Source organism: Aquarana catesbeiana, linkage group LG12 (genome assembly GCF_042186555.1).
Source record: "Aquarana catesbeiana isolate 2022-GZ linkage group LG12, ASM4218655v1, whole genome shotgun sequence".
In the NCBI taxonomy this organism is placed as follows: domain Eukaryota; kingdom Metazoa; phylum Chordata; class Amphibia; order Anura; family Ranidae; genus Aquarana; species Aquarana catesbeiana.
In genome coordinates this window covers 65662652-65689641 of record NC_133335.1, presented here as the reverse complement: position 1 = coordinate 65689641, position 26990 = coordinate 65662652, and the positions used below count along the sequence as shown (strand labels likewise).

Genomic DNA, 26990 nt, shown 5'->3' with positions numbered 1-26990 from the left:
ACAGACACAGGGAGAACATGCAAACTCCAGGCAGGTAGTGTCGTGGTCAGGATTCGAACCAGCAACCCTTCTTACTGCTAGGTGAGAGTGCTACCCACTACACCACTGTGCCACCCCATATGTCCTTTGGTTTGAAAGAAACTAATTTAACCAGTAACAAGAAGACAATACTGGTAGAAGATAGGGATTTTTCTGTGGTCTGCATTATCTGAGATAAATAATAGAAAGTCTTACATTACATTGAACAGATAAACGACAATGTACATGGTCCACACAAATATTTATTTAGTAAATACAAAGCAATATTCTACACAGTATAAAAAAGAATAAATAGAATAAAAGACTATTAAACAAAACAAAGTCCAACATGGACAAAGTGCATTGAAGGAACCAGTTCAGGAAAATAGTGTGCCGGTTGATTTGTTCTCCATATCTTTAGTTTCATAAACTGGTAAAAATAGATGTGGTGTTGAGAGGAGGAAATATATTCATATAAGATTAAGTCCTGAACCTTATCCCAGAAAGCTTGCAGTCAACTCTGTGCTTACGGGTTTAACACTGAGTGTTATTCCCTATATACAGGGGAATTTATGGAACACCTACAGCAACTGTGAGGAAGAGGAGGGTGTTATCCATAGCAACCAATCAAATATGAAAGAATTATAATGAAGCCACAGTATGCCAACCACAGCTTCTATCAGTTAAAATGTCATTTATAAAGCAAACATTTATCTAGACAGCCATACAGAGAATAAACTGCCTCTTAGGTGGCCATAGGATGGCAATTGGACATATAGGCACGATGAGAGGGAGAGGCCGATGCTCCGAAGAGCAGCACAGAGAAACTATAATGACTTAGCAAAGTTTTTAATGTTGCCTAATATTCAAGATTGGTTGACCTGGGATGCCTGATCGTGCCCCAAATATAGAATTGTTATCATTATTTGAATTGATTTATACAATCTCAAAATCTTCCATGGTGATAGATGACAAGGGAAGATTGTATAGGCAAAATAATACCTAAAATGTTTAACTAACAAAGTACAACCAGTAATAGGTAAAAAAATAGCAATAACGGGAAGCAATAAGAAAGATCCCTATAATCTAGATCAGCGTTTCTCAATCTTTCTAACATGGAGGAACCTTTGAAATAACTTTCAGCTCTCAGGGAACTCCTACCACTAATTACTTTATTGTTAGCTCATGGTACATTAACATGGTGGTCAGTGAGCACAATGCTCTCTACATTGGTGATCAATGGGAACAATGCTTCCTTACATTGGCGACCAGGGAGAGGAATGCTCCTTACATTGGTGGACAGTGGCAAGAATGCCCCCTTACAGATAGTTAAAAAAGGTTATTAGTGTCAGTGGCTACTTATCTGATAGGAATTGCAAATTCCTTATGGAAGCACTAGCAACTTCTGGAGGAAATCTAGTGATCCACGTAACCCTGGCTGAGAAAGGTTGATATAGATTGTTTTCACATCTAGCTGAAAATTGGCTGACGATCATTTCATGTTAGTTTGTTCTTCTCTCTAGTTGGTTCCAGCCATGACACAAAATTGAGTCTTTCTTCAATTCTGTCCTCAACCATGGCATGCTTTGTCTGAATATGATTTCTTATCTTGATAATATAATAAGGTTTGCCAGTCAACTGGACTGGGCACAAGACATTTTGCCTAGGTGGACAGGAAGTTTAAGCCAGACCCTACCTACTAATCGTAGCTTCAGACCCGTCCTAGCTACAAATGGGTTGCTTTTAAGTGAATAGCACATGTATTTCTAATCTGCACCCCTATATGTTAAGCTGCACTATGATCTATTATTTAATTATGATAATTTCTGCTAAGCATGGACACTTAAATATGACTCATTTTTTTAAACTTGTTCTACATTTTTTGCATAGCCATTGCGTTATTGCTAATTGTACTAGCTAGAGAAGCCATTAAAGGCTGTTTTGGATGCTGACTTCTTAACAAGTTGTGTAATACGATATATGAAAATTTAAATCCTTTCCCCACCTTCCCCATTTGAGCAGCTGGAAAAATTGACTTCAGATCCTGCAGTGCCACCTGCAGGTAAAATCTTAGATTTTAATCAAAGTACTCAGTTGTAATTGAGTTTTATAGGAAAGTCTTATTTCCTGGACATATTTAAATTCAGTAATACTCTACATACAATTAACTCAGCCATTTGGGGTTGAATATTGGTTCATGTGCCATAACTACTCCTGCTGTGAGTGGCAGAGGACATAGAAGATGAATAGTTTCAATGCTTCCGAACCAGTTTGTCTCTTGAGGTCAAAAAGACCAAATGTCGTTTACTGAAAAATAAATATCCCATTGCTCTCTGGTGGAAGGTATATGAAGGCATCCATTGGTACTTTGCTGCCCTTGGAATCCAAGAAAAGTGATACAATGATGCTTGAGGCTAGAGCACAAAAGAGATTGGAGTGTGCAGCACTGCTGTCCCATACAATAAATAAGAATCCGTATATAAAAAATACACTTGTAGCTGTGAAAACAGCAGCTAGACTCTTTCTTGCTGTTGAATCAAGTTTGTTAGGAAGCTAATCAGAGGAGAGGCAGGCTGAATGGCATCGTATTCGGCAAAGACATGGCACACGTTGCTTGATGGATCTGTTGGATTCTTTGCCACAAAGCCAAATATCCTAAAATGAAACACAAACAAATAAGTCATCTCACAGGACTATGTATTTTCTTGACAATAATCAGGCATTAATTATTTTTATGCTAAGATCTTCACTGCAAATTCATAACTCCCAACTTTCTGAGATGCAAAAGACTGGTAAACCGCCAATTTTTTTTTTATTATTTCTTTTAAACGCTACTTGTGTTTTGTACTGGGTTTTGAAAATAGCAAATAATAAATCTTCACTTTTTGAGTTCAGATTAACTTTAATTGATAGTGTCCTCAGATTTTGACACATACTGATCTCTAGCGCTACAGAAATGCAGTGAGGATATTTTTTGGAAAATAAGCCATCCCCTATGTGAATCATTAGGAGAGCCTTTTCTTCAGTACACAGATGCCAACATATGGGACTATATTTAATCCCTTTTAAAGAAAATTTGATATTACACAGCTGTACTCAAACAGATCACATGTTTCAGATTTACGAAATATTACTTTTTTTTTTAACATGACCATCCCTAAAACAAAGAATCATTTACTATCTGCCTGGAGCAGCCATTCTCAACTAGGGTTCCTTCAAAAGTTGCTAGGGATTTCTTTGAACTGTCGTTGATGACCTCCCATTAGATGGTTCTTATATATTTCCAGGACCAAAACTACTTATCAAAGCCAGCAGCATGACACCAATGATCTTTTCAGAGTTAGGGGAACATTCTGACGACCATTATAAGGTTTGCATTCTTGCCATTAACCACCAATGTAAGGGGAGTTTTTGCTAATGACCTCTGATGAATTGGCTTCAGTAAGGGTTCCCAGAGGCCAGACAATTATTTTAGGGGTTCCTCTAAGATAAAAAGGTTGAGAAAGGCTGGCCTAAAGTGAGCAAGGTAATTCTATAGAGTATCTTACCTTGAAGATTTACATTGTCTCTGCCACCTGAAAAAAAACAAAACATATGTTTAAGTTTCATACAGTGAACATCTTGCCGTTTTGTTCCCATGCATTGTTCTAAATTGATAACTCACATTTTATGGAACATCGCTGTATAGGGAAATTATCAAATCTTAGAAGTGGAAATGTTTTTATAACTAGTATACTTGAAGCATATCTATAACCCGCATTTTTCTTTCACCATTAGATAGGGAGGGGATAGAAACTCTGTCAAGTTTTTATTTTGGTCTTTGTTCACATCGCAAAAGTTCACTCTATTTGCCCTGGTAACCATTGACACAAGAAGAGGGACTGATGGGAATACACATTTTTACAGTTGTCATTGAAACTGGAACATAGAAGAAATCTTTCAATTAGGACACTGCCTTGTGTGACAAGGGCCAAATGTGATGCCGCCAGTACAGAAAGTATAGGAAATTCTCCAGAAAAAGAACCTGACCATGGGTTTTTAACTTTTTTCTACACTATCCAACAATAAAAAGTTTTTAGCTAGCTATAAAAGAATATATATATCTATATATATATAGATATATATACATATACACATATACATACAGTATATATATATGTATATATATCTATATATATATATATAGATATATATATTTATTTCCCCCATATATATTTATTATACTTTTCTTTTACGGGCGAATGTATTAGAGTACCACACCAATTCAGGGTCCTTGTTATTATACCAGCTTGTTTTAATTATGGTCTTTTGTGATGCTTTGACGTAGATTCTAACCTCACTTGAGAATCATGATTGGTAGGAGCTACATGTGCGCAGTTGAGAATCCCTAGACTGCATCCAGACTGTAGGTGTTATTACTCACACTTTGTTCACACTGCCTAAGGCTATTCACTTTGTGTAATAGGGTGGGGATCAGGACTCCACCCTTACCAAGTCCCAACAGGATCTCCACATTATAACCACCAAATTCTTACACTGTCATACTGCTGCTTTTATTATATATATATATATATATATATATATATATATATATATATATATATACAGTGGATATAAAAAATCTACACACCCCTTTTAAAATTTCAGGTTTCTGTGATGGAAAAAAAGAGACAAAGATAAATCATTTCAGAACTTTTTCCCACTTTTAATGTGACCTATAAACTGTACAACTCAGTTGAACAACAAACTGAAATCTTTTAGGTGGAGGGAAGTAAAACTAAAAAAACTAAAATAATATGGTTGCATAAGTGTGCACACCCTTAAACTAATACTTTGATTTTATTAAAGCACTTAGTCTTTTTGGGTATGAGTCTATCAACATGTCACATCTTGATTTGGCAATATTTGTCCACTCTTCTTTCTTTTATTTTTTAGTTGAGTTATACGGTTTATAGGTCACATTAGAGGTGGAAAAAGTTCTGAAATGATTTATCTTTGTCTCATTTTTTTTTTACACCACAGAGACATATATATATATATATATATATATATATATATATATATATATATATATATATATATATATATAAACAATATATAAATAATTCTATATGCTCCCCCTTTTTATTGTGTTACATTCTTTAGACAATGTACCTCACTTGCCGAGATTTTAAAATCCTAAATTTTAATGCTGTGAACTTTTAATTTTAATTTAGCTCAGCTAATCTCGTAATCTAGGCGTAAAACGTCTTCCAGATGACCCGGATTTATTCTGAACCTCCCCACAGACAACACTGTAGGTTGGTCATGCAGACTGGACTAGGATCTACACCAGCCCCTGAAAAATGAAGGAGTAACACAATGATGAGGTCATTTGTAAACTCTCTGCTACTGTAAGTATGATTGGCAAAATAAGCTCTGATTGGCTGACAGTGTGGACTCTCCCTCTCCCAGTTTGAGTGCTGCCACGCAGAGGATTGCAGGGGGTTAATATCATGATTAACTGGGGTATTGATAATGCTTTTATAGAAATACATGTCATTTTTTGTAATTTTTTTTTTAACCTTAGGATTTGCCTCGTGGATTAAGCTTTAAACTTGCTGTGCCAAATCTGTTTCATTTTTGACTCACACACCAATATTCCTAATAACTGTTGTCATCATTGGATCTGATGTATGAGCATATCTGATATCACTGCCTACACATTCAGAGCCCCTCTGTCACAGAGAAATGCATGGAGAGTTGTACAAAGCTGCTGTTTACTCAACGTTTAATAGTCACATGTCTTGCTTTACAGTACATACTAAATCACTTGTAATGCCCCGCACACACGGTCGGATTTTCCGATGGAAAATGTCCGATCGGAGCGTGTTGTCGCAAATTCCGACCGTGTGTGGGCTCCATCGGACATTTTCCATCGGATTTTCCGACACACAAAGTTGGAGAGCAGGAGATAAAATTTTCCGACAACAAAATCCGTTGTCGGAAATTCCGATCGTGTGTACATAAATCCGACGGACAAAGTGCCACGCATGCTCAGAATAAATAAAGAAATGAAAGCTATTGGCCACTGCCCCGTTTATAGTCCCGACGTACGTGTTTTACGTCACCGCGTTTAGAACGATCGGATTTTCCAACAACTTTGTGTGACCATGTGTATGCAAGACAAGTTTGAGCCAACATCCGTCGGAAAAAATCCTAGGATTTTGTTGTCGGAATGTCCGAACAAAGTCCGACCATGTGTACGCCCTATAAGACTGCACTTTCAACAAGGCAGTGGTTCTCAGAAACCATTATATTTTTAGTTACATGCAATAATAGCTTCCACCAGCAGGTAGTGCTGTAGTTAATATCTGCAAGAGCAGGATCAGTGAGAAAGGGCTTCCATTCCATTTTACATACTATGACCAAGAAAACTACTCTACTCACTTTCTAAAGTCAGGGTCCACACTGCAGAAACTGAGGGTCGACACAGGGTAATGACGTCTGAAAAACACTCTGTGGAATAGAAAATACAAAGGTCAATCCCTGGGCAAGCAGAAATTTACTTTATTACAGCAACATCACCAGTGAAAACTCCTTACTTGCGCTGGATGTCGGTCAGGGTCACTCCCTGTTCGGTGGCTTTAAAGTTTACGATAGTGGGCACCTGAAGGTCGGCCTTCTCTAAAGTGACGCTCGCTGCCTTCTGGATGGCACTGGATCCAGTCAGGGTTTCAGTATTGATGGAGTTCAGATACAAGACGTTGCATGCTGTGTGGAAATAAAAAGCACAACACATTGTTTACAGGATGACATTTTGAAGCCATGTTGTAAATTTGGATTTGCTGGCGAGAAGCACCCTGGCACATAAAGCACAAAAGCCCAAATGGCTCTAGATTCCATGGACCCTTACTGTTAATCTTTATTGACTTTCTTGCACTTCCTTGCTTTGATGGAGCTTGGCCGCCCACTCCCGGCTTTCATACAGTTTGTTGTTGAACGTGGATGCCAGAGGACCCACATCCAGAGTGCTCCATCTGCGGCAAAGGGCTTGAAATACCTCCGGTTGGAGAGTAGATTTCCCTGGATCTAGATGTTGGTGGCTGAGAAAGTCCTACCAATCTGCCAATTTTCCACACCTGAGTTGTGGACGGCATACATCGCTGCTCAAGAGTGGATCAAGTCTGCTTCCCTTTGTGTCTCTCTGTGTGAGAGCAGGGAGTGGGCAGCCACATTTGGTCAGTGAGGCAGCCCATCATAGCAATTTCCCAATAGAAACAGGGAATCAGCAAGATACACTACCCAAAATGTAGGGAATTTGGCCATGAAGGAAGCAATTTAAATTGTTGTAGGCAAGGAAATGGAAATAAGTTAGCACACTTCTTTTCTGATGCGCAAAAAAGGTATTATAAAAATGTAATAAAGGTTTACAAATGGTATAATAAATAGTGAACATTATAGTTGCCATATAATGTACAGTATAATTGAGTAACAAATACGTAGAAAGTATCTAGTAACAAAGAATGATCTTACCTGACAATAGTGGCCACAAGTGGCAGAAAGGGAGAATGTGACCTGATTTATCAGGGTGCTCAGACCTCCATGAGAAAGTGTCTCCATATTTTGTTACTTGATTGTACTATACATTCTATCACCAACATACATGTTAACTATTTAATACACCTTTGCATAGCTTCAGATTACTATAGTTGGCATGCTAATTTCATATTTTTTATTGGTTTACCATGGTTGATGGGAGACTGAATGATGGCCCACTAAAATTAGTTAAGCACCCCTGTGTACGAGATACTGTCCCTAAAGCTAGCAATATACTAGTAGAATTTCCTTTAAAATGTTGGTTCTAAGAATGTTCACTAGATTTCCAATGGTCAGTGGTGTCAATTTGATATTAATATTTTATATTAATTTATGACCGCAGCGATGAGACAATTTGAAGGAGCAGGAATTTGTAACGGTAAATGTGTTTTTCACTTGTTTCATAATCTAATGTTAAAAGCAAACAAAATTTTGAAGAACTTTTCAACAACATCTGTCAGGTCATCAAAATGTATTAAGAATTTTCATACAAATTTCCATAAGAGTATTTGTACAAATATTCGTTCAAATTTTTTCTAGTGTATTGCAAGCTTTACTCATTGCAGGTAGTTAAAAACACCTCCAGCACTTTATTCCTGCTAGATTTTTTTTTATGTGATAGTGTTACTTTAGGATGCACTATATCCATAATCTGATGTGATATTTTTTGCTTTTTGTCTTGTCTAGCATTCTCTGTTGAAGTACATAAAAAAAGAATAAAAGGTTTATGAAAAAAAAAAAATAAAAAGGATAACACAGACATTATATATATATTAGCTATACATTTGGAATCTTTGTCTTACCGGCTGAAGTCTTGAGCTCTGATGTAGCATCTGGCAGACATTCTGGGCTGCTGTCTCCATCGCTCCCTGTAAATAATCAAAATAAATGTTTTACTGTAATGACTTTCTTACATGAAACCCAAAGAGTTTGTAAAATCCAAACAAAAAAGATTCTGTCAGGTTTTTTTTTTTTTTTTTAGTTAATAGTGTTTGGTATTATATACTGTTGCTAAGAAGTTCCCAACTTAGCACCAGTTTTAGTATTCTGGGTTTTCTAAAAAGAAAGAGCAGGCTATCTCTCTTTAAACTGTGTACTGTGCTATACAAAGCAGGGCAATAGAGGGGGAGCTCTTCTGACTAAAATAAACCTTAAAACATGCATTTTGAATGTGGTTCATGTGGAAGATGCACTTTCTGAACCAACACCAAAAATACAGAAAGAAGAATTAAAATAGCAACACACTAAAATGCTTAAATGTAAACTGTACACACGAGCGGACTTTCGACGGACTGAACTCCGAAGGACTTTTTGACAGACTTTCGACGGAGTTTTGACAGAGTTCCCACGCAATGGACTTGCCTACACACGATCACACCAAAGTCCGACTGATTCGAACATGATGACGTACGACCGGACTAGAATAAGGAAGTTCATAGCCAGTAGCCAATAGCTGCCCTTGCGTCGTTGTTCGTCCGTCGGACTAGCATACAGAAGAACGGATTTTCCAACCGGACTCGAGTCCGTCGGAAAGATTTGAAACATGTTCTATTTCTAAAGTCCGTCTGATTTTTCGACAGCAAAGGTCCGATGAAGCCCACACACGATCGAATTGTCCGGCGGATTCGTTCCATTGGACCTTCGCTGTTGAAAAGTCCGGTCGTGTGTACACGGCATTAGAGGAAGAGGTAGTAAGTAATGCCTCTAATTGAAAGAACAATAGTGATATCTGGAAGACACAGTGAGCCAACCAACTACAGTGTGGTGAAGATGACTTCATCTACAAACCGTTGCAATGGTCAAAAGAAAGGGATATTTTTTGTTTTATTAAACTGCAAAATCGCAAAATGTGACTTTATTGTAATAATAAATTGCAAAATAGCTTGTGTATAAATTATACATGTTATTTTGTTTTGTTAAAAAGGGAGTTCTGCTTTAAGAGCTGTATAATGGGTCTGGCTTTACTGGCTCTTTTCCTGTCACAAGTGGTGACACCAGCATTACCAATAAGCATCTGGTGTAAATAGGGTACTTGACAGTAATATGCCACATGCAGGGAATTGTTTTCAAGGCCAACTGAGTTCTGGAGAACTAGACCTTTAATAATACAATAACAGAACTTCCTAGATTGAAATGTCCATTTCTGGGATATAATTAGTACAATGCAACAGCCTTGGTCCACTAAGTGAACAACTTGGAAGAAGTACTCTTGTCTTCCAAACATTAACCCAACAGCAGTGAGGGAAAGTAGGGGGAGAAAAAGCGGAATTAAGAGAGGAGTAGGGAAGAGGAGAGGGTCAGCAGGCATCCAGGAATATGGTGTAACTTTTGGCTCAGGATGGGTGTATGCTAGCGAAGGCCTCGGAGGTAAGTAATCATTTATAGACCCCTGACATCTAAAACAAGGACCAGCATGTCCATGTCATGAGGAAGGATTCCATTCTATCATGCTCTTCTGCTATCAGGCTCTCCATAAGCCTCAAATCATTCATAATTGTGGTTCAAGAGTGTCTGGAATTTTCCAGTATCTGGAAATAGTGGACCAGACGGCCACTAGGAATAGTTCTACAATGTCCTTTATAGAGCCATAGGGAGACTAGGAGCGTGAACAGATGGGCTATCTCTGGCATTCCTGTCACTTCTGTCACCTGGATATGTTTTTAAATCTGGAAGACTTTCCTCCAAAACGGTACATTTTTGTGTACCAAATTCCCCTATTGGCTTTAGTAAAACCATAGAAATTAAAAGTAAGCCTGTACTCTGAGAATATAAAGATTCTCCTAGATTGTAAGATCTAACGAGCAGGGCCCTCTGATTACTCCTGTATTGAATTGTATTGGGACTGTATTGTCTGCCCTCATGTTGTAAAATGCTGCGCAAACTGTTGGTGGTATATAAATCCTGTATGATAATAATAATAATAATAATAATAATAATATAGAGGATCTTCTGAAAATACCAGTAGCTTGGCCATCTTGCTGTTCCAGTGGTTTTAGGAATCTTAGACACATAGCAGACGGTGCCAACACCCATCAAGCTGTGTGTTGGCCCACCGGTCTGTTGGACATCATGGGGGATAGGGATAATCAAAAAAGGCCTAAACTGACTAACGGAAAGTCCATATAGTCCATGCAAAAGCACCTGGAGAGACAGCCCAGTGAAAAGTAAGAATTAACTTCTGGAACAGCTGGGGATAAAGCACAATCTAAGTGTAGTATTAGAGTACATTTATTACACATGTAGATGTGTGTACTCACAAAAGTGAAGTGACAATAGGCATTGGGCACAAAGTGCAGGGCGTCTGCAGAGAGGGTACATCCGGAAGGCTTCTGAGGTGAATGCTCAGAGCAGGCCGCATCGGTGGTAGCCGACACTTCCTGGAGTCTGGAACGCACAGGGAGTTGGGGATGACGTCACTTCCGTGACACGTTGAACAAATAGGCGATGCATTTATGGAGTGTGCGCTCCTTCTTCAGTGATGTCATCCCTGGCTCCCTGTGTGTTCCAGACTCCAGGAAGTGTCGGCTACCACCGGCGCTGCTCGCTCGGAGCATTCACCACAGAAGCCTTCCGGATGTACCCTCTCCGCAGATGCCCTGCACTTTTTGCCCAATGCCTATTGTCACTTTACTTTTGTGAGCACACACATCTACATGTGTAATAAATTTACTCTAATACTACACTTAGAATGGCGCCTGTGCTTAGGAATTTTAAAGCCACTAGCTCATAGCTATGTTGATACATTCTACCTAAATGTGAACATAAATGACATACATACCTTTGTCAGCAATGTGCAGTTTGCAGGGTAAAGATATTGGGTTGATAGTGTGCTGGTATACCAATGCAGAGAGGCTCCCTAGAATAAAGTATAAGAACAAAATATGTAAGACTTGAACTGATACATGAAATGCATAAATCTGCCTATATATGACAAGAAAACTCAGGTCAAAAAACGTACCAAAGTAAGGCTCTTCTGCGGCACCTTTCAGATGGACTCCTTTTGCAGACGATTCAATCAGGAAATGTCGGACTTGCTCATTTGTTGTGTTATCTGTTGGTACAGTAGAAATTGTGTTATGACTCCTCTGAGTGACGTCTAAATGTTGAAAACTGTAAATTTGGGTGTCCTTTTATTCAACTCTCTCTCCCCTTGGTTGTCTATGTCCTTCTTTCTTTTGTCTATTTTTCTGTGCACATTATTGTAAGCTACAGGCATTTAACATCATAACGTCTGTACAATTATCACTGAATAAAATTACCTAGAAGGAACGTATTATGAGAGCTACAGATTTTCATCAATATTTGAGAAAACGTTAATCATTTGGTAAGCCGTAGTGACGTGAGTCATTGTGAATCATAAAGTATGCTACAGTGAAGGTTTGGCATCATTCATCTCAAATTACTCTATTCCAGATTCCCAGTGACTAATGTTGTCTTACATTACTGCCTATGATTACAAGTCACCTCTGTTTTCTAGGCCACTTAACAGACAAAACCCCATTTGTTCTAGAATGTGCCAAGCCCTTAGTAGGAATGCCAAAACATAACATAAGAGACTCTTATCGAATTCGCCCACTGAAATTCTGCAATACAGTGTTTTCTTAGACGTTAGCAATAAAAGTTACCTTCAATGAAAGATACAATATGGCACACTGATTTATTTTACTATATCACACAATTTAGAAAAAGTTGTGAACTTTTAAATTTGAAACCTTAAAATTAACCTAACCTGGGCAAAAACATTTACAACATAGCCACCCTACCCTAAGCAGACATGACTCTTTAAATTTAGTGTTGCTTGGCTGCAGTCAGCCTAAGCTGAATTGACTTGGTATTTGCTTGGTCTTCCCTAAGCCCAATGTTATAGATTGTTTTTGCCTGCTGTCGGGGAGTGTCCCTCATAATAGTGAAAAAGGTTCCAATAATCCTAGGTTATAAATAATTATGCACCCCCTGGCCAACCACTAGGTCGTTTTTTGTCAACCGTGCAAACTGGGATAGGATATAAATATTTGGTTATGACCTGGTGAAGCTCTCTTCCCCTCAGCCCCTGTATGTGTGCTAGATGTTTAGTTCTCCTAGGCCTGCTGTCTGAGGGAACCCATGTTCTTGTGAGACTAGGCCTGGGGTCTGGGATGGCTGACTAGAGGTGGCTTTTTCCCAGCAGGAGTGGAACCAATCCCAAGAAAGAGAACCAAGGAGGAACTTTGTGTAGAGGTGCCTGAAAAGCTGGAATTTGGCTTGAACCTAACAGGAAGTCTGGTGCTTACCCAGGAAAGTTATGTAACATCTACTTGAAACTTGTGTGCCTGAAAATTACAAGATGTCAGGCTGATATAAAGGTCCTTACCTAGAAACATGTTACATGCTATCTAAAAATGTTTTAGGCAAGGTCAGGTTCTTCTCTACTATTTTTTTATTTCCAGAATTTATATAGCACAAAAATAGCATGCAGATCTTAGAGCATCTGGCTATTAACCTAAAAAGCAGCTTACAATGTAATTTCCTTACAAACTCAAACACTTGCTCAGCATAGTTTAGGAGGTAGCCAGTTAACCTACCAGTATGCTTCTGGTTTTTGAGAGGAAGGGGGAGCACTTGGAGGAAACCACCACAAACACAAGGAAAATGTACCACCTCAGATGGGGTCTTTCATTGCACAGCATACCAACCTGGTTTTAAGGGTGTTCCTGGAACCTTCATAGCAAGCCCAAAAGATCCACGGTAGGATGTGCTATCACGGATAATGAAAGTTCCTGGCTCCTTGTCCTTTAAATACTCGATAGCTGCAATCAAACCAATAGATATTTTTAGCTATTGTGTCAACAAGAATGCGAAGGTAGCTATGCCAGCCCTACAGTAAGACCATGTAGGGCTAGCGTAACCACCCTAAAAATGAGGATCTAATAATATTTAGAAATACAGGAGCAACCATGGATAATTAGATATATGTGCAATGTAAGACGTAATTGTTTTTTTTTCTATTTGGGTTTAGTTAAACATTAAATTTAGTGTAAATTTACTAACAGTAGGGTTGTAACTACCATATGTTTAATAGGGTCCCATGGCAAGTCCATTAAGAAGCCCTTGTATCTTTAATCTCTATCTCAAAGACAATTCCTCTCGTGCTAAAGAATACAAAATGCTTTTATGGCAATCTTGTAAAAGTTCCTAAATTATTTGTGCTTTCATTTTTTGGATAGATGTCCTTACCTTGGTCACGAGTGATGCTAGGCTTAAACCAAAGCTTGGACTTGTCCATAACAAACTTCATGCCAGGCTGACCATCTTTTACAGTGCCTGAGAAAACAATAGCAAATGTTGTGCTTATTTGAAATGTAATATGCACAGGCAAAGAGTGCCTTCAATTATACTGGCTTTAGTGAGGTTATTATTTACTGTATAATTGTGAGTCCATTAAGCATTTGGCATATAAACTGAATATAGAATTTATAAGGCACTTACTGTCTGAACATGTTGGGATGGAAGACTCGGAGTATGTTTTGTTGAAACTAGAGGAGCCTCTTCTTTTGGGTCCATTCATTAGGTTTCTGGAGGATTTAGGGGAGAGGTCTTCATTCTCTAAACAACCATTGACCAGAAGGATGGGGATGTCCATGCTGGAATTATTGACAGATGGGGGGCAGCTGTTGGCGTGACCTTTTGTAGAAGCATGAGTAGAAATTTTGGAGTGATAAAAACTGCCATGGTCAAAGCGATGAATGTGAGAGGTAGGTGACATTATTGCAGGACTGTTTAAATTGGAAAAGGACCCCACTGACCCAACTGGGCTTTCTGACATTCTTGAAGAAAATTGGTGGCCATCTGTGTCATCGTATGTAAGAGAATGGGCGCTGTTGTAAATTAAAATAAAAAAAAGTTGCATGAGATTTTTATGGAATTGTTTTTATCTACTTAAAAGCCAAAGCTGGTTACGAGTGCTGTCTGCAGTATAAAGTACCTGAATTAGTACTATTAGCAGTACAAGTATTGCTACTCCTCTAATTTGTTGTCAAGGTTTTAAGTCACTTACCTTCCCAAAATATAGCTGGTGTCTGATCCTGGACTTGTGGACATGACTGACATATCACTGGTGTGGAATGAGGGCCTTGTGTAGAATGAACTGTCCGAGCCAAGTGATGAGGACAAAACAGAATTTGGTTGACGTGACCTTGTACTCGGGACAGCGATGGTTTCCGCAGCTTGGCGGAAAACTCCATTAGATGGACCCTGATGCTGATCTTGCCGCCTGCTGGCATGGGATTGAGGTTCACAGAAGATGAGACTGCCATTTGGGGTGCAGTTATTATCTGTTCCCCGTGAAATGAGAATGCCCTCATACTTTGGTGTGGGACTTGCAGATCGTTGTATGTTCTCATGAGCCACTGCTCTGGTAGGATTAGTCTCCACGCATTTTATTGCTGAGAAAAGAGCAACAATGTATTTATTAAAGGTATTTGATTTTATTTAAAGATGTATTAATGAATACAGAGCAGAATTAATTTGTGTCTTTTATGTCTGTCTGGAGTTAAGCTTTAAATATAGAACAGATGAGATTAAAATTCTAATATTAAAATCGCTAACCTCATTTACCTTATACTGAGTCGTCATCATACAAATATTTTTATTGCCTTCTCCCCAGTACAGAATATCTGTTTGCTGAAAAACCTCTAGAGCTGTCTGTTTTGGCCATATGTGTTTATGATCGGGTCTGTATATGGTCAAACTGCCCAAACCCATGAATGGGTAGCTTAAGCTTTGCATGAATTGCCATATTATGTGACAACTCTGTGGACTGAAGTTGATGACCGATGAAGATGGTGATGATCACTGGACTGATTTCTTTGGTTTGTTACACAATAGTTCCTAAACATGTGGTTCTAATTTATTTAGCATTTTCAGCCATCACACAATTGTTTTTTTAAACATATAGCAGAAGATGATTTGTCCATTTTTTTAAAATACTACAACAAAATGTTTGCTGCCTCAAGCAAACATTGCCGTGATAAGTCCAAATGAAAAGTGCAGTCAAATGTCTAAAAAGTTAAATTCTTTTCAGTATACTGAGTATTTCAGGTGTGCCATTACCTGTGCAATCATGTCTAAGAAACAAAGCAAAGTTAAATCAGGCTAGACTAGACACATGTGCTTCCCTTAAAATCAGACATAACCTACATACAGAGACAGGAGCTATTTGTCTTTTCTTACTACTAAGAGCTCTCCTTTTAGCACTGGGTCAAGGACCTCTGAAACTCAAGGAACATATGGCAAGATGTCTACCCCCTACCTACTCTACGAAGCTAGCATATCGTTCTTGTATATCTGCATGTATTAGTAATTGGGCCAGTGCAGGACAAAACAATGATAGCCACTGTTTTGCTCCATGGAAGACTGAACAAGATTGGGTGAAGGGGGGTTCTTGGGGTAGAGAGAATAGAGAAAAAAGATTGGTGCCATGTGGTTAAACCAATCTGACTTAAGCTGGCCATACATCAGTAGAATTAGCAAGGAGCAAGATAGAAAAATGTTCTCAAACTAATGATATTCTAACTGTGGATGTGGTTTTTATTCAGGAAAAAATTATACATAATGTAATGGGCATGTTCTATGCAAAAAAAATGTATATACCAGGGCTTTTGAATGAAAATAATTCAAATCAATGATAGCAAGTTTGAAGGCTCTGGTAAACAACTTTTCAGAATTTCTGTACAATTGTTTGAACGTAATTCTACTGACCAGCCTAAGTCATAAGAGCATTGTGAAACAGAGGCAGGTTTTGATTAGCGATATGATAACCAAAATATTTTTCTTCCATCTGGGTGCTAATTTAGCTTATAACTCTTCAAAATGGCCCATTTTTTTCAGTGGTAAAAAGACACTAATTGTAGGTTTTTGGAAAACTAAATACCGTGTTTTTAACGCAGTGTTGCAAAACAAGCAAATAAAATCAATGAAAGCTAAAAATGTTTTCATACAAATGGAAATGAACTTAACTAAATGAATAAGGGGAATAAGGAGTTAATAAATAAGGGTTAACTATTGTTTACTGGTGGTATACAGGGGGTCCCCGGGTTACAAACAAGATAAGGACTTTAGGTTTGTTCTTAAGTTGAATCTGTTTGTAAGTTGGAACAGGTACATTTTTTAAGTCTAGCTCTAGCCAAAAAATCTATTTTTAAGTTTTGTAGATAGCATAGGGAAGGGTTATCACCCCTTTAACATTTGTTTTGCTGTCTGTGCCCCTGTTCAGAAGATTTCACCTCACTTTCTGTCCCAATGACAATTGGATTTTGAAAATTTGGGGTTATTAGGGAAATAAGGATTGGTGATAAAGCATCAGTGGAGACACCTTCTTCCCATATTAACTCTTACAGGAGAGAATTTCCCTTCCTAGCGGGTAGATTTCCTCTCACTTCCTGTTGTCTCCTTCCGTTTGTAAGTAGGAGTCGTTTGTAAGTTGGATGTTTGTAAGTAGGGGACCCCCTGTAGTGGGAACAGCTGGCAATTAAAAAAAAATGTTGAAGCTTTTTAAGCAAAGTAGGGAAGGGTCACATCCTCCATCACGTTTTTTTCCATCTGTCTCCCTGTTGGGCAATTCAGTCTTACCTAGTGACCATTTTCACCTGGACAGAATATGAAGAAAAATCCAATGCTATACAGTTATTTTCTTGTAGAAGAGTGTCTCCAAGTGGGGACATATGTTCTTGTGACAACTATAAAAAGGTGGATTTCTCTTTACTTTGTGGAGATTTCCTCTCATTTTCTGATATGTCTCCGGGACAAAAAATTAGTGGAAATATCTCCAGTGGGATACATTATTATGAAGTTGGCTTCTCAAAAAATTGGCTTTAGTGCCAGTTGCCCTAATTAAAACTCAGTAAAACCTAGATACTTTGCTGAGTCATTGTTAGCCTCTGTGACTCATGACCTGACCTGTGCTTCTGCTTCACCTGGCTTGGTTCCTAACTCTCTTGTACCTGTATCTCTCGCTACTGACCTTGCCATGTGTCTAAACTGTCTGCTCTTTTAGTACATCTTCTGCCCATTTAATTTCAACCTCAGTCTGAATTGTGACTTCATTCCTGCTTGCTTTCTACAAACTAACATTCTACACAGATCCAGTCCGAACCTTCCCAGTATCTCAGCAGTATCCGGACAGTCTCCATATAATCTGCTGGACTCTGACCCACCACAGGCACTCATGCCATGCCAGGTCCTGCTATGCCCTGTCACCAAATCCAGGAGAGAGTATCGGGCAGGAGGTGTAAGTGAAGCCCTTTCACCAACTCAGCCTCCACCAGGTATATGACACACAGAGTAATACACACCCAACAGGGGTTCTCATACTTCCCCACTTTAGCTAAATCTGCAAAAAAAAGTTTGGGCTGAAGTTTCAATTTAGCAGAGGTTACAATTCAGGTAGATTTTACGTGAAAATTAGGGATTTTACTAACATCCAGGAAAATCAATGAAAAAAACACTGCTGACTTTCCTTTTATCCAAGTTCTTGTCTCTTATTTATCAGAGTTGGAAAAATCATCAGTGCTGTACCTCGCAATTTTTGTGCAAAATGATGATTAGATTGCCATGGACCAGTATAGACGACCTATTTCAACTCTGAAAAATGTGACCTTTTTTTCATTATTTATACACAATCTATACTTTTCTTTTTCTTAAATATATGTACTATGATGAGTTTAAAGTAGATTAGTCTATGTACTTGTCATTGTAACATTTTATGTATTGTACTATCCATTTTATCATCTACTGGAGAGAATGATGCTATATAATACATATTAATAATAAAGCTACTTACAAGGACTAAGCCTATCAGGTTATAATGAATTTTATTTTAAATGATTAAAATAGTAGATGTTCAAGCAATAAGTACCCCCATACAATTTGGCCTGCTGAAAATCCCAAGTTGAACATGGCTTGGCTATGCCCATGAGCCACATCCTACACTAATACGCAGCTCTCCCGCTCACATCACAGGCCAATCCTACCCCTGCAGGCATAATTTAGGAATATGATGGCTCTGTTATACACCTTACCAAAAGAAATATATTTTACATTTAATAGCATGCGCTGCCTCACTGGGCAGGGCTGACTTAATGAGGACAAGCAAGCCTTCCAGGCATTATATTATGTAATAATTACAGACTTATAACAAGTCACTACTGTACCTATACTGTCCTAAATTGCCAAGCCCTCAGGTTGTTGAATATTTTGTTTGCTGTATTAAACTCCTTAAATACGTCAGGGGCGTTATCTTGCTAGTAACAAGAAGGTTTTTTCTTTTTATATGCCGTCTGTGTCCCTGGTGGGGAGGGTCACCCCTTTGTATTTGCCCTGGTGGCCATTGTCACCAGAATTGAAAGAGTCTAAAATTTTGAGTAGACAATGGATAAGTAGTAGAGGGAAAATCTTCCAATAAGGACTGCAGTGATTGTTGTCTACAAACTGATTTCTTACTTTGGAAAAATCTCCATTTACCCCCAGTTAATTCTGAAAACAGGGGGTGAAGGAAAATTTCCCAAGTGGGACATAACCACTTTCTACTCTATCCAAAACAAAATAAAATTTGGACTTTAGATATACAGGTACTTAAAAAAATAACTCCTCATGCACAAGGGTGGCTGAACCCTATACAATGTAAATCCTAATGTATCCCCACCCCCATCCCTGAGAGCCACAGGTGCTGAGTATGGCCTTCCATAGAAGCCAACGGTTGTGCGGAGATATACACCGGTACATACCTACAGTCACATATGTGTTTGAAGATAGATCCTTAGGTGATGGAAAATTCCATTTACTTTTATGTGAGTCTGTATAAAGCACCTGTGACTCACTGGCGACGGCAAATATGCCAGAAATTATCTTTTATGGGCTGCCTGTGGGCCTTTTTGGTGATTTATGGTGTTTTAATACTGGTATTGGGATTATGAAATGTCATATTCATATTCTTTGTCAGCATTTTTTTCTTTGGCACTTTAAAAACAGGAAAAAGGGAAAAGGGAGGGATGTTTAAGAGGAACTAACTTATTTTTAAGTGTTATCACCCCTTAAAGTGTTTACTGTTCCCCAGTCCCCAAAAAATATGTTTTGGCTTGAGTTAGACCTTTTAGGAAATGTAAATCCAAGAATATGAATGTAATTTACTGAAGATTAGGAGCCCTTAGATGTGGTGGCAGCATTAGTTTTTCTTTATCATGGTAAGAACACTTTCAGCAAGCAGAAAACTTACCAGTTGATATTGCACGAAATCTAGTTTCCTAGTCACTTCCTGTGAGCTGAAGTTTAAGCACAAGCAACGTTGTCATCCTTCTACAAAATAATTACTCACCCTTAATGGAGGAAGACATATTTGAAATAAAATCTAGGTGACAACCATGGCTCCTGCCACAAGAGTGAGTGGAGCCAACCAGGGACAGTAAGTGTGTTATACCCAGGATAACCAGGTAAAAATATGCATTAAGAACCAGAATCAGAGTACATTAAAACAGACTTTTTATTTAGTCTATGACTTTCCTTACCTGGAGGGCTTGTGGTATTGGCTGTAACTGGTCTACAGGGTACAGGTTCCCGTTTTTTCTTTACTAGATCGGTGTTAACAGGCAATGGTTGGAAGGTGGGATCCAACTGTAAGATAAGCTGGTTGAGATTGTCTATGGATATATCCAGTGATGGAGATATTGCCTCTTCCTCGTTGACTTCTACTTCTGATCCATTCATAGCCTTCTGTTGGTTAGTGCTGTTGTTCCCTGATAATGTTTGCTGACCATTCATGGCAATGTGAAGCCCTTTCTCGGCAGCCTTGTTAAAGGAACTAGAGTTTGGCTTCATTGGTCCATAAAGAGCTGTGTCAGCCAACCTGTGGCCACTGACCTGTGTTGTCATCTGCCCAACAGACCGCTCTGAGGTGTAATAGGAGCATTTGGTAGTCATCGATAGACCTCTTGGGTGTGCCACTTGTCTGAACCCACCTCCGTCTTCTTTGGGTGTCATACAGACCGTCTGTCCCACTCGCAACACATGGTTAGGTATTACTTGGGACATGATAGCTTCCGCTTTTAAATATGAACTTGGGATTCCTGAAAAACAAAAAAAAAAGGTCTTATACTGAAGCTAATGATACAGACCCTTCCTAAGTGTGTGCTGAAGCCTTCTAAATTCTTGTATAAAGCTAAAGCCAGAGCTAATTGTGCCTAGAGGGTTCATTAAAATGATTATTTATATGCTTTAAAAATAAATAATACATAAATTTCACTATTTGCATATATTATATTATTTATATGATTTGCAACGACTTTTTTACATGCTGGCCTAGTCTAGAAATTACAAGCTAGGTGTAGGATTGCATATTTGAGATGAGAGGTGACTTTTTTGAAATGTGGAGTTTTACTTGGTTACTTTTTGCAAGCTCATGACAGGCAATAAAGAAGTAACAAGCAATAATAATAATTAAAAAAGAAACAATAAAAATATAAAATAAAATATTATAGTCCATCGGTACTTTCCACAAAAAAAGTACTAAAATACTTCTTCTGCAAAGTATTCATTTTTCTATTAAATAAATTCACATGCTTGTTGTAAATCTGTGGCTAGCTAATAGGCTGAAGAAAAGGCCACTGCTATCTATGCAAGAGCAGCAGTCTCTCTGCAGCAGCCCAGCACCCTCCCTTGTTAAGTCATAGCTAGAGCTAGGCAATCAGCAAAACTCGCACTCCCTACCAATTGGAGAGCACAAGTTCTGACTCAGCAAGGGGGCATGTAGAACCATTCATGTTGAACAATTGCAGAGAGACCCCTGCTTACACCGATATCAGTAGCACGTGACTTTGTTCTAACTTTGCATTAGCCATTGAAATATAAGTCATAGAAAAGAAGGACTTTGCAGGATGGATATTTTCATCACTCTGAGTTAACCATTTAATTTTTGTGGAAGATATTTGAGCTTTAAGATGTAAAGGCAATCCTAGGTCTTAAAAGTATGAAAGGCATCTGAATTTATATTTTATTTTTCCAAAATCTTTAGGAAACCCCAGATATCAGACCACCCAGTATGCAAATATGCATTACCAGGTCCAGAGCTCTAAATGCATCCCTCAACGCAACAGGCAGGGTCTTTCTAAACAACAGAGATGCTCACGTTTTGGGTGATGTACCACAGCTAGAACTTTGGGGGGGTTTTTGGGGCTCGCAAGAGAAAACAGCAGAGAGTGGGGAAGAGCGGCCATATGCTGTCCTTATGGAGGAAATTATCTATTGGAAAAGGCTTTTTAGCCCATTTGTTTAGTATTTCCCCAAAAAAGTGCTGATTAACGATTGTCACCTGATCTGCACAACAAATGGTTGAGTCAAATAACTATTATCCCATGTGTGAGGGTATCTGAATTGGCCATGGCTATGAGGAGGGAGCTGGAATGTGCGTACACATTGAAATGGCAAATCCTTTTAAAAAAATGTAAAATCATGTTTATATCTGAACAATTGTGACTTGAGTGGCAATAGGGATGATCTCACCAACTGCGATCCCCTAGAGCAGTGGTCATCAACCCTGTCCTCAGCGCCCATTAACAGGCCAGGTTTGCAAGATAACTGAAATACATCACAGGTGATATAATTTGCTGCTCAGTGATTGCAGTATTCTAGTCTGCATCTCCCCCAAGGTAATACATAAAACCTGGCCTGTTAGTGGGCCCTGAGGACAGGGTTGATGACCACTGCCCTAGAGAACAACAGACCTTCATGTCTGCTATGATCAAGAAATATTTTTTCAGTTCCTTCAGTTTTACAGCCTTGATATCACCAATGTCCATATGCTGACCATTATTTAGCAATTAAAAGAAGATATTATGCAAACAATATTTTATGGTTTTACATCCATTCACCTTTTTACAGAACAGAACTATTCCTGGACTCCTTCTAGAAAATGTTTTTTGCCTGCTAGTCATGCTGGTCCTCTGGCTTCACTACTTATTCACTGACCTGGAACAAGTATACTGTCTGTGAAGCTGAACTCCAGGCTGGTACACTTGTTTTGTGTTAGTGACTCAGTAAAGCTGGCCACAAAAAGGAGTGATTTTTGACCAGTTCCTAATAAACCAAGCTAAATTCAAGCAGTAGATGGCAACCTCCTGTCTGATATTTTTCAATCTGACAATCAAAGGAGCTAGGTGGAAAATTGTCAGCGGAACACAGCCTACATCCAGTGAGATGCATCCACTGTTCAGGTATTCTGACAGCCGCAGCTGCTGGCTGTCAGAATACAAGAGCCAGTAGAGTGGATTCCTTTAGGGCAGTGATGGTGAACCTTGGCACCCCAGTTGTTTTGGAACTACATATCCCATGATGCTCAACTACACCGCAGAGTGCATGAGCATCATGGGAAATGTAGTTCCAAAACATCTGGGGTGCCAAGGTTCACCATCACTGCTTTAGGGTGGATGGAGGAATCAAAACATTTCAGTTGTTCAGATTATGAAACTGAACAAGAAAAATATTAATCTGGCCTTACACTAGTAGATTTTTGAACAAACGTTTGTATTGTATTGAAAATTGTCAATGCATTCAACGACTTGACGAATGTACTTCAAAATTGTATTTGCTTGTAACATTTGATTTTGAACCACATGGAGGGCCATTTCACACCAGAATGCAATGTCTGTTGCGCTGTTCTGTGCGCGTTCTGTGCGCGTTTCCCAGCATTCAAAACGCACTGCATTTGCATTCTGCGACAGGTGTCAATATTAAACTAATGACACCCCAAACGCAGGCCGTGCGTTTGCTGGCACCAGATTGCATGGTAGAGAACTACCATGTGATCCAGTGGCAGTGAGTTTCCAAAAGTAGTGCGTGCTTAAAATGAATGGGCTGAAATCGCACTGCATGTAAATCGCACAAGAAGGCACAGCGTGTTAATGCGCAAATCCTGATGTAAACCAGTCCTTAATATTAGAAATTTGTTCGTTGGAGAAACATTTCCTTTCACTGCGGTCAATAACAGTACAAACAAATGCCCACTGCCCCCCACCTATAACTGGCCTTTGTAGCAAGGAGCACATTAAAGAGCGATGCAGGTCAAACAAAACTAAAAAATATTCCCAGCTCAACTTACTGACCAGTCTGCAACCAACCAAGTTATTCTGTCTAACAGCATGGGTTAACAACAGGGGTTTAGTTTGCACACATTTACAAATACATGCGAAAGCTGTGGTTGTAAAAAAAAGGTCGATCAGACGCCAATAAGAAAATCGAACAAATGTTCTTAAACCACTTAAAAAAAGGAAAAATTAAAAGTCAGCAGCTACAAATACTGCAGCTGCTGACTTTTAATAATTGGACACTTACCTGTCCCAGGGTCCAGCGATGTGGGGGGACGAAGCCCTGCTTGTCTCCCCCTCCTCTCTGCGGCGCCAGCATTGTCACTGTGGGCACCCGGCTGTGGCTTCACTGTGACGTGTCCCAGATGATTGTCGAGAGGGAGGGGGGGAGAGGTGATCTTCCTTCCGGCGTGGAGACCCGGGAGGAAGTAGGAGCTGGGACCCTCTAAAAAGAGGGTATCCGACCCCCCCCCCCAAAAAAAGGACATGCCAAATGTGGCATGTCAGGGGGTCACCTTCACTTAAAGTGGAAGTTCCATTTTTGGGTGGAACTCGCTTTAAAATGAAAAATTTTAGTGTATGGCCAGTGTTAGTCGCAAAGCTGGTTGAATAGCAATGACATCAAGCCACTAGCATTTTCAAAAAGAAATTGAAAATGTGCAAGTATTCCTCTTTTTGAGAACAATGCTTCACTTCTCCTAAATATTTAAAGCCTTAAATATGTATTTAAATGTATATTTGGCATTAAATAATATTTAATATTAACATTATCAATACTATACTAATATCAAAATAAACACACACACACACACACACACACACACACATATATATATATATATATATATATATATATATATATATATATACATATATATATATTAATATGTAAACCATTATATTATATTAATATTTTAACACACACACATTTACATATATAGCTATTATATTAATATTATACTAGACACACATGTATGTATATATTACATTATATTGCGGTGGATGTTTCAGGATGGAGAGTGGGGAAAGGGCTAGTCAATATGTCATTTGTGGAACCCTTCCTTTTCTTAATGAACACATTGAACACACTCACTGTGTTCATTCACAAACTGCAGCATAGTAAACACAGTTTACTATGCTTCAATGTGTTTGAGCTTTGGGGTGCACACCCTAATGCAATAGGCTGTTCACACCTATGGCTGGTTCGCTTTACTTCTCCTAAATATTTAAAGCCTTAAATATGTATTTAAATGTATATTTGGCATTAAATAATACTTAATATTAATACTAAATACTATACTATTAACAATAAACACACACATTTACACACACACCAATATATATATATATATATATATATATATATATATATATATATATATATACACATATATAAAACATATAGCTATTATATTAATATTATACTAAACACACATGTATATATTATAATATATTACATATATCATTAATATATTAATTATAATAATATTATATTAAACACAAACATATATATATATATATATATATATATATACATATATATACATATATATATATATATATATGTATATATATGTATATGTATATACATATATATATATATATATATATATATATATATATATATTGCATATATTAAAATAGAAAAATTATATTTAAAATTTAGTCTTTTGGGAATATTCCTGTAGTTTTGCTGTATTATTGTAATTTTCTTCTTTTCGACTCCAAGAGTATACTGTATATAAAATGGTATTCCAGAAAGGCAGATATAGATTTGGAAGAATATAACGTACCTGCTGTGTTATCCTGATGGTTGTCTACTGTTCAGCAGTTGTCTTAATCTGAGTTGAGAAATCTTTGCCTTGTAGGTTGGTTATATAGAGGAAGAAGTTCCACCCTTATTCTAACCCTTGCCTTGCCTATGCACACATAGACACAGGCTTGGTGACTGCGGCTGTGACACAGCTGGGCTGGATAGAGCGGTATTAATGCAGCTGCCTCCCACACTGTCTGAGTCTTTCCTGTGCCTGGAGGCAAGACAGACAGCATCCACCCCTCTGGAGAGGGAAGGTGTGAGGTGTGAGGCAGCCCCAATGCACCGTGACGTCAGGGTGGACTGTTTAGTGGAGATTCCCTACATATCCAGCATGGAAACCAACACAACGAAGAAATAAACAGTAACGCCCAGTACTGTCACTGAACTGATCCTATTCATTTGAAAGCAAACGTTAGGAACAGTTGTAGGGGAATTCATCTTTTAAATCAGGGACAAGGTCCTTTAGCATCCAAGGGAAAAGGCCAAAGGGCATAGGTTGGAGGCGCTGCCCTTTTTTGCGTCCCCACCAGCTAAGGGACTTAAGGGGGCCACCTCTTTTTGCCTTTAGCTGGGTATACACTAGTAGAATTTTAAATGAAAATTTGTATGAAAATTCTCAGTACCATCAAACATAGTTCAAGATTTTGTTTGCTTTTAACATTTAAAGTGGTATGCCCTGTACACACGGTCGGATTTTCCCATGGAAAAAGTGCGATCGGATTGTGTTGTGTGGGCTCCATCAGACTTTTTCCGTCGGAATTTCCGGCACACAAAGTTTGAGAGCAGGATATAAAATTTTCCGACAACAAAATCCGATCGTTTAAATTCCGATCGTGCGTACACAAATCTGACGCACAAAGTGCCACGCATGTTTAGAATAAATTAAGAGACGAAAGCTATTGGCTACTGCCCCGTTTATAGTCCCGACGTACGTGTTTTACGCCACCGCGTTCAGAACGATTGGATTTTCCAACAACTTTGTGCGACCGTGTGTATGCAAGACAAGTTTGGCCCAAAATCCGTCGGAAAAAATCCGATGGATTTTGTTGTCGGAATGTCCGATCAATGTCCGATCGTGTGTACAGGGCATTACTAAACCCACAACAGTAAAATCAGTCTGTATACTGTATACGGTAAAGCATGCTTGCCATACTTATTGTGGAAACTAAGGGGTTAATCCTCTGCATTGTGTAAAAAGGCTGTTTGATCAGGTCTCCTCTGATCCTCCCCTCCTTTCACTGTCCCCAATATATTCCCTTATAATATAGAGCCAGGGGACGGGCTGCACATGCTCAGTTTGGTGTGTATTCTAAGAGAGTTTTTGTTTTTTTCTTGGGAGGGTGCATGTGGTCAGCACAGGGCCAATCAGCACTGTCCAGACAGAGGGCCAGGGGTCCTGCATGCTGATAGGACAGTTAGTGCAAAATGAAAACTCCCCCTACAAGCTTTAACCAGACACTCATAGAAGTCAC

The 26990-nt window shown here is 38.6% G+C and overlaps 1 protein-coding gene across 2 annotated transcripts; it reads right to left on the bottom strand.

Moving 5' to 3' along the window:
• Positions 1-261: 261 nt before the first annotated feature.
• Positions 262-25756, bottom strand: TNS4 (tensin 4). Of its 2 annotated transcripts, none has more exons than XM_073607972.1 (13): positions 25496-25756; positions 20133-20690; positions 14630-15017; positions 14062-14450; positions 13810-13896; positions 13269-13382; positions 11555-11647; positions 11375-11452; positions 8400-8465; positions 6603-6771; positions 6448-6516; positions 3567-3593; positions 262-2673 (listed from the first exon to the last, which is right to left on the bottom strand). In XM_073607972.1, exons 2-13 carry the CDS (start codon positions 20653-20655, stop codon positions 2532-2534), a joined length of 2145 nt encoding a protein of 714 aa, XP_073464073.1. In that variant the 5' UTR covers positions 20656-20690; positions 25496-25756; the 3' UTR covers positions 262-2531. The 2 variants fall into 2 exon arrangements, with proteins under 2 accessions (XP_073464073.1, XP_073464074.1); XM_073607973.1 differs by lacking the exon at positions 25496-25756 and adding an exon at positions 23950-24077.
• Positions 25757-26990: the final 1234 nt, after the last annotated feature.

Excerpts from the sequence above, each read along its gene's own strand:
- TNS4 (XM_073607972.1), bottom strand. The coding sequence starts at position 20,655 with ATGTCCCAAGTAATACCTAACCATGTGTTGCGAGTGGGACAGACGGTC. Across the intron at positions 6,517-6,602 it reads CTGACCGACATCCAGCGCAA|AGTGTTTTTCAGACGTCATT; the intron begins GTAAGGAGTTTT and ends TCTATTCCACAG. Across the intron at positions 2,674-3,566 it reads AGACAATGTAAATCTTCAAG|GATATTTGGCTTTGTGGCAA; the intron begins GTAAGATACTCT and ends GTTTCATTTTAG.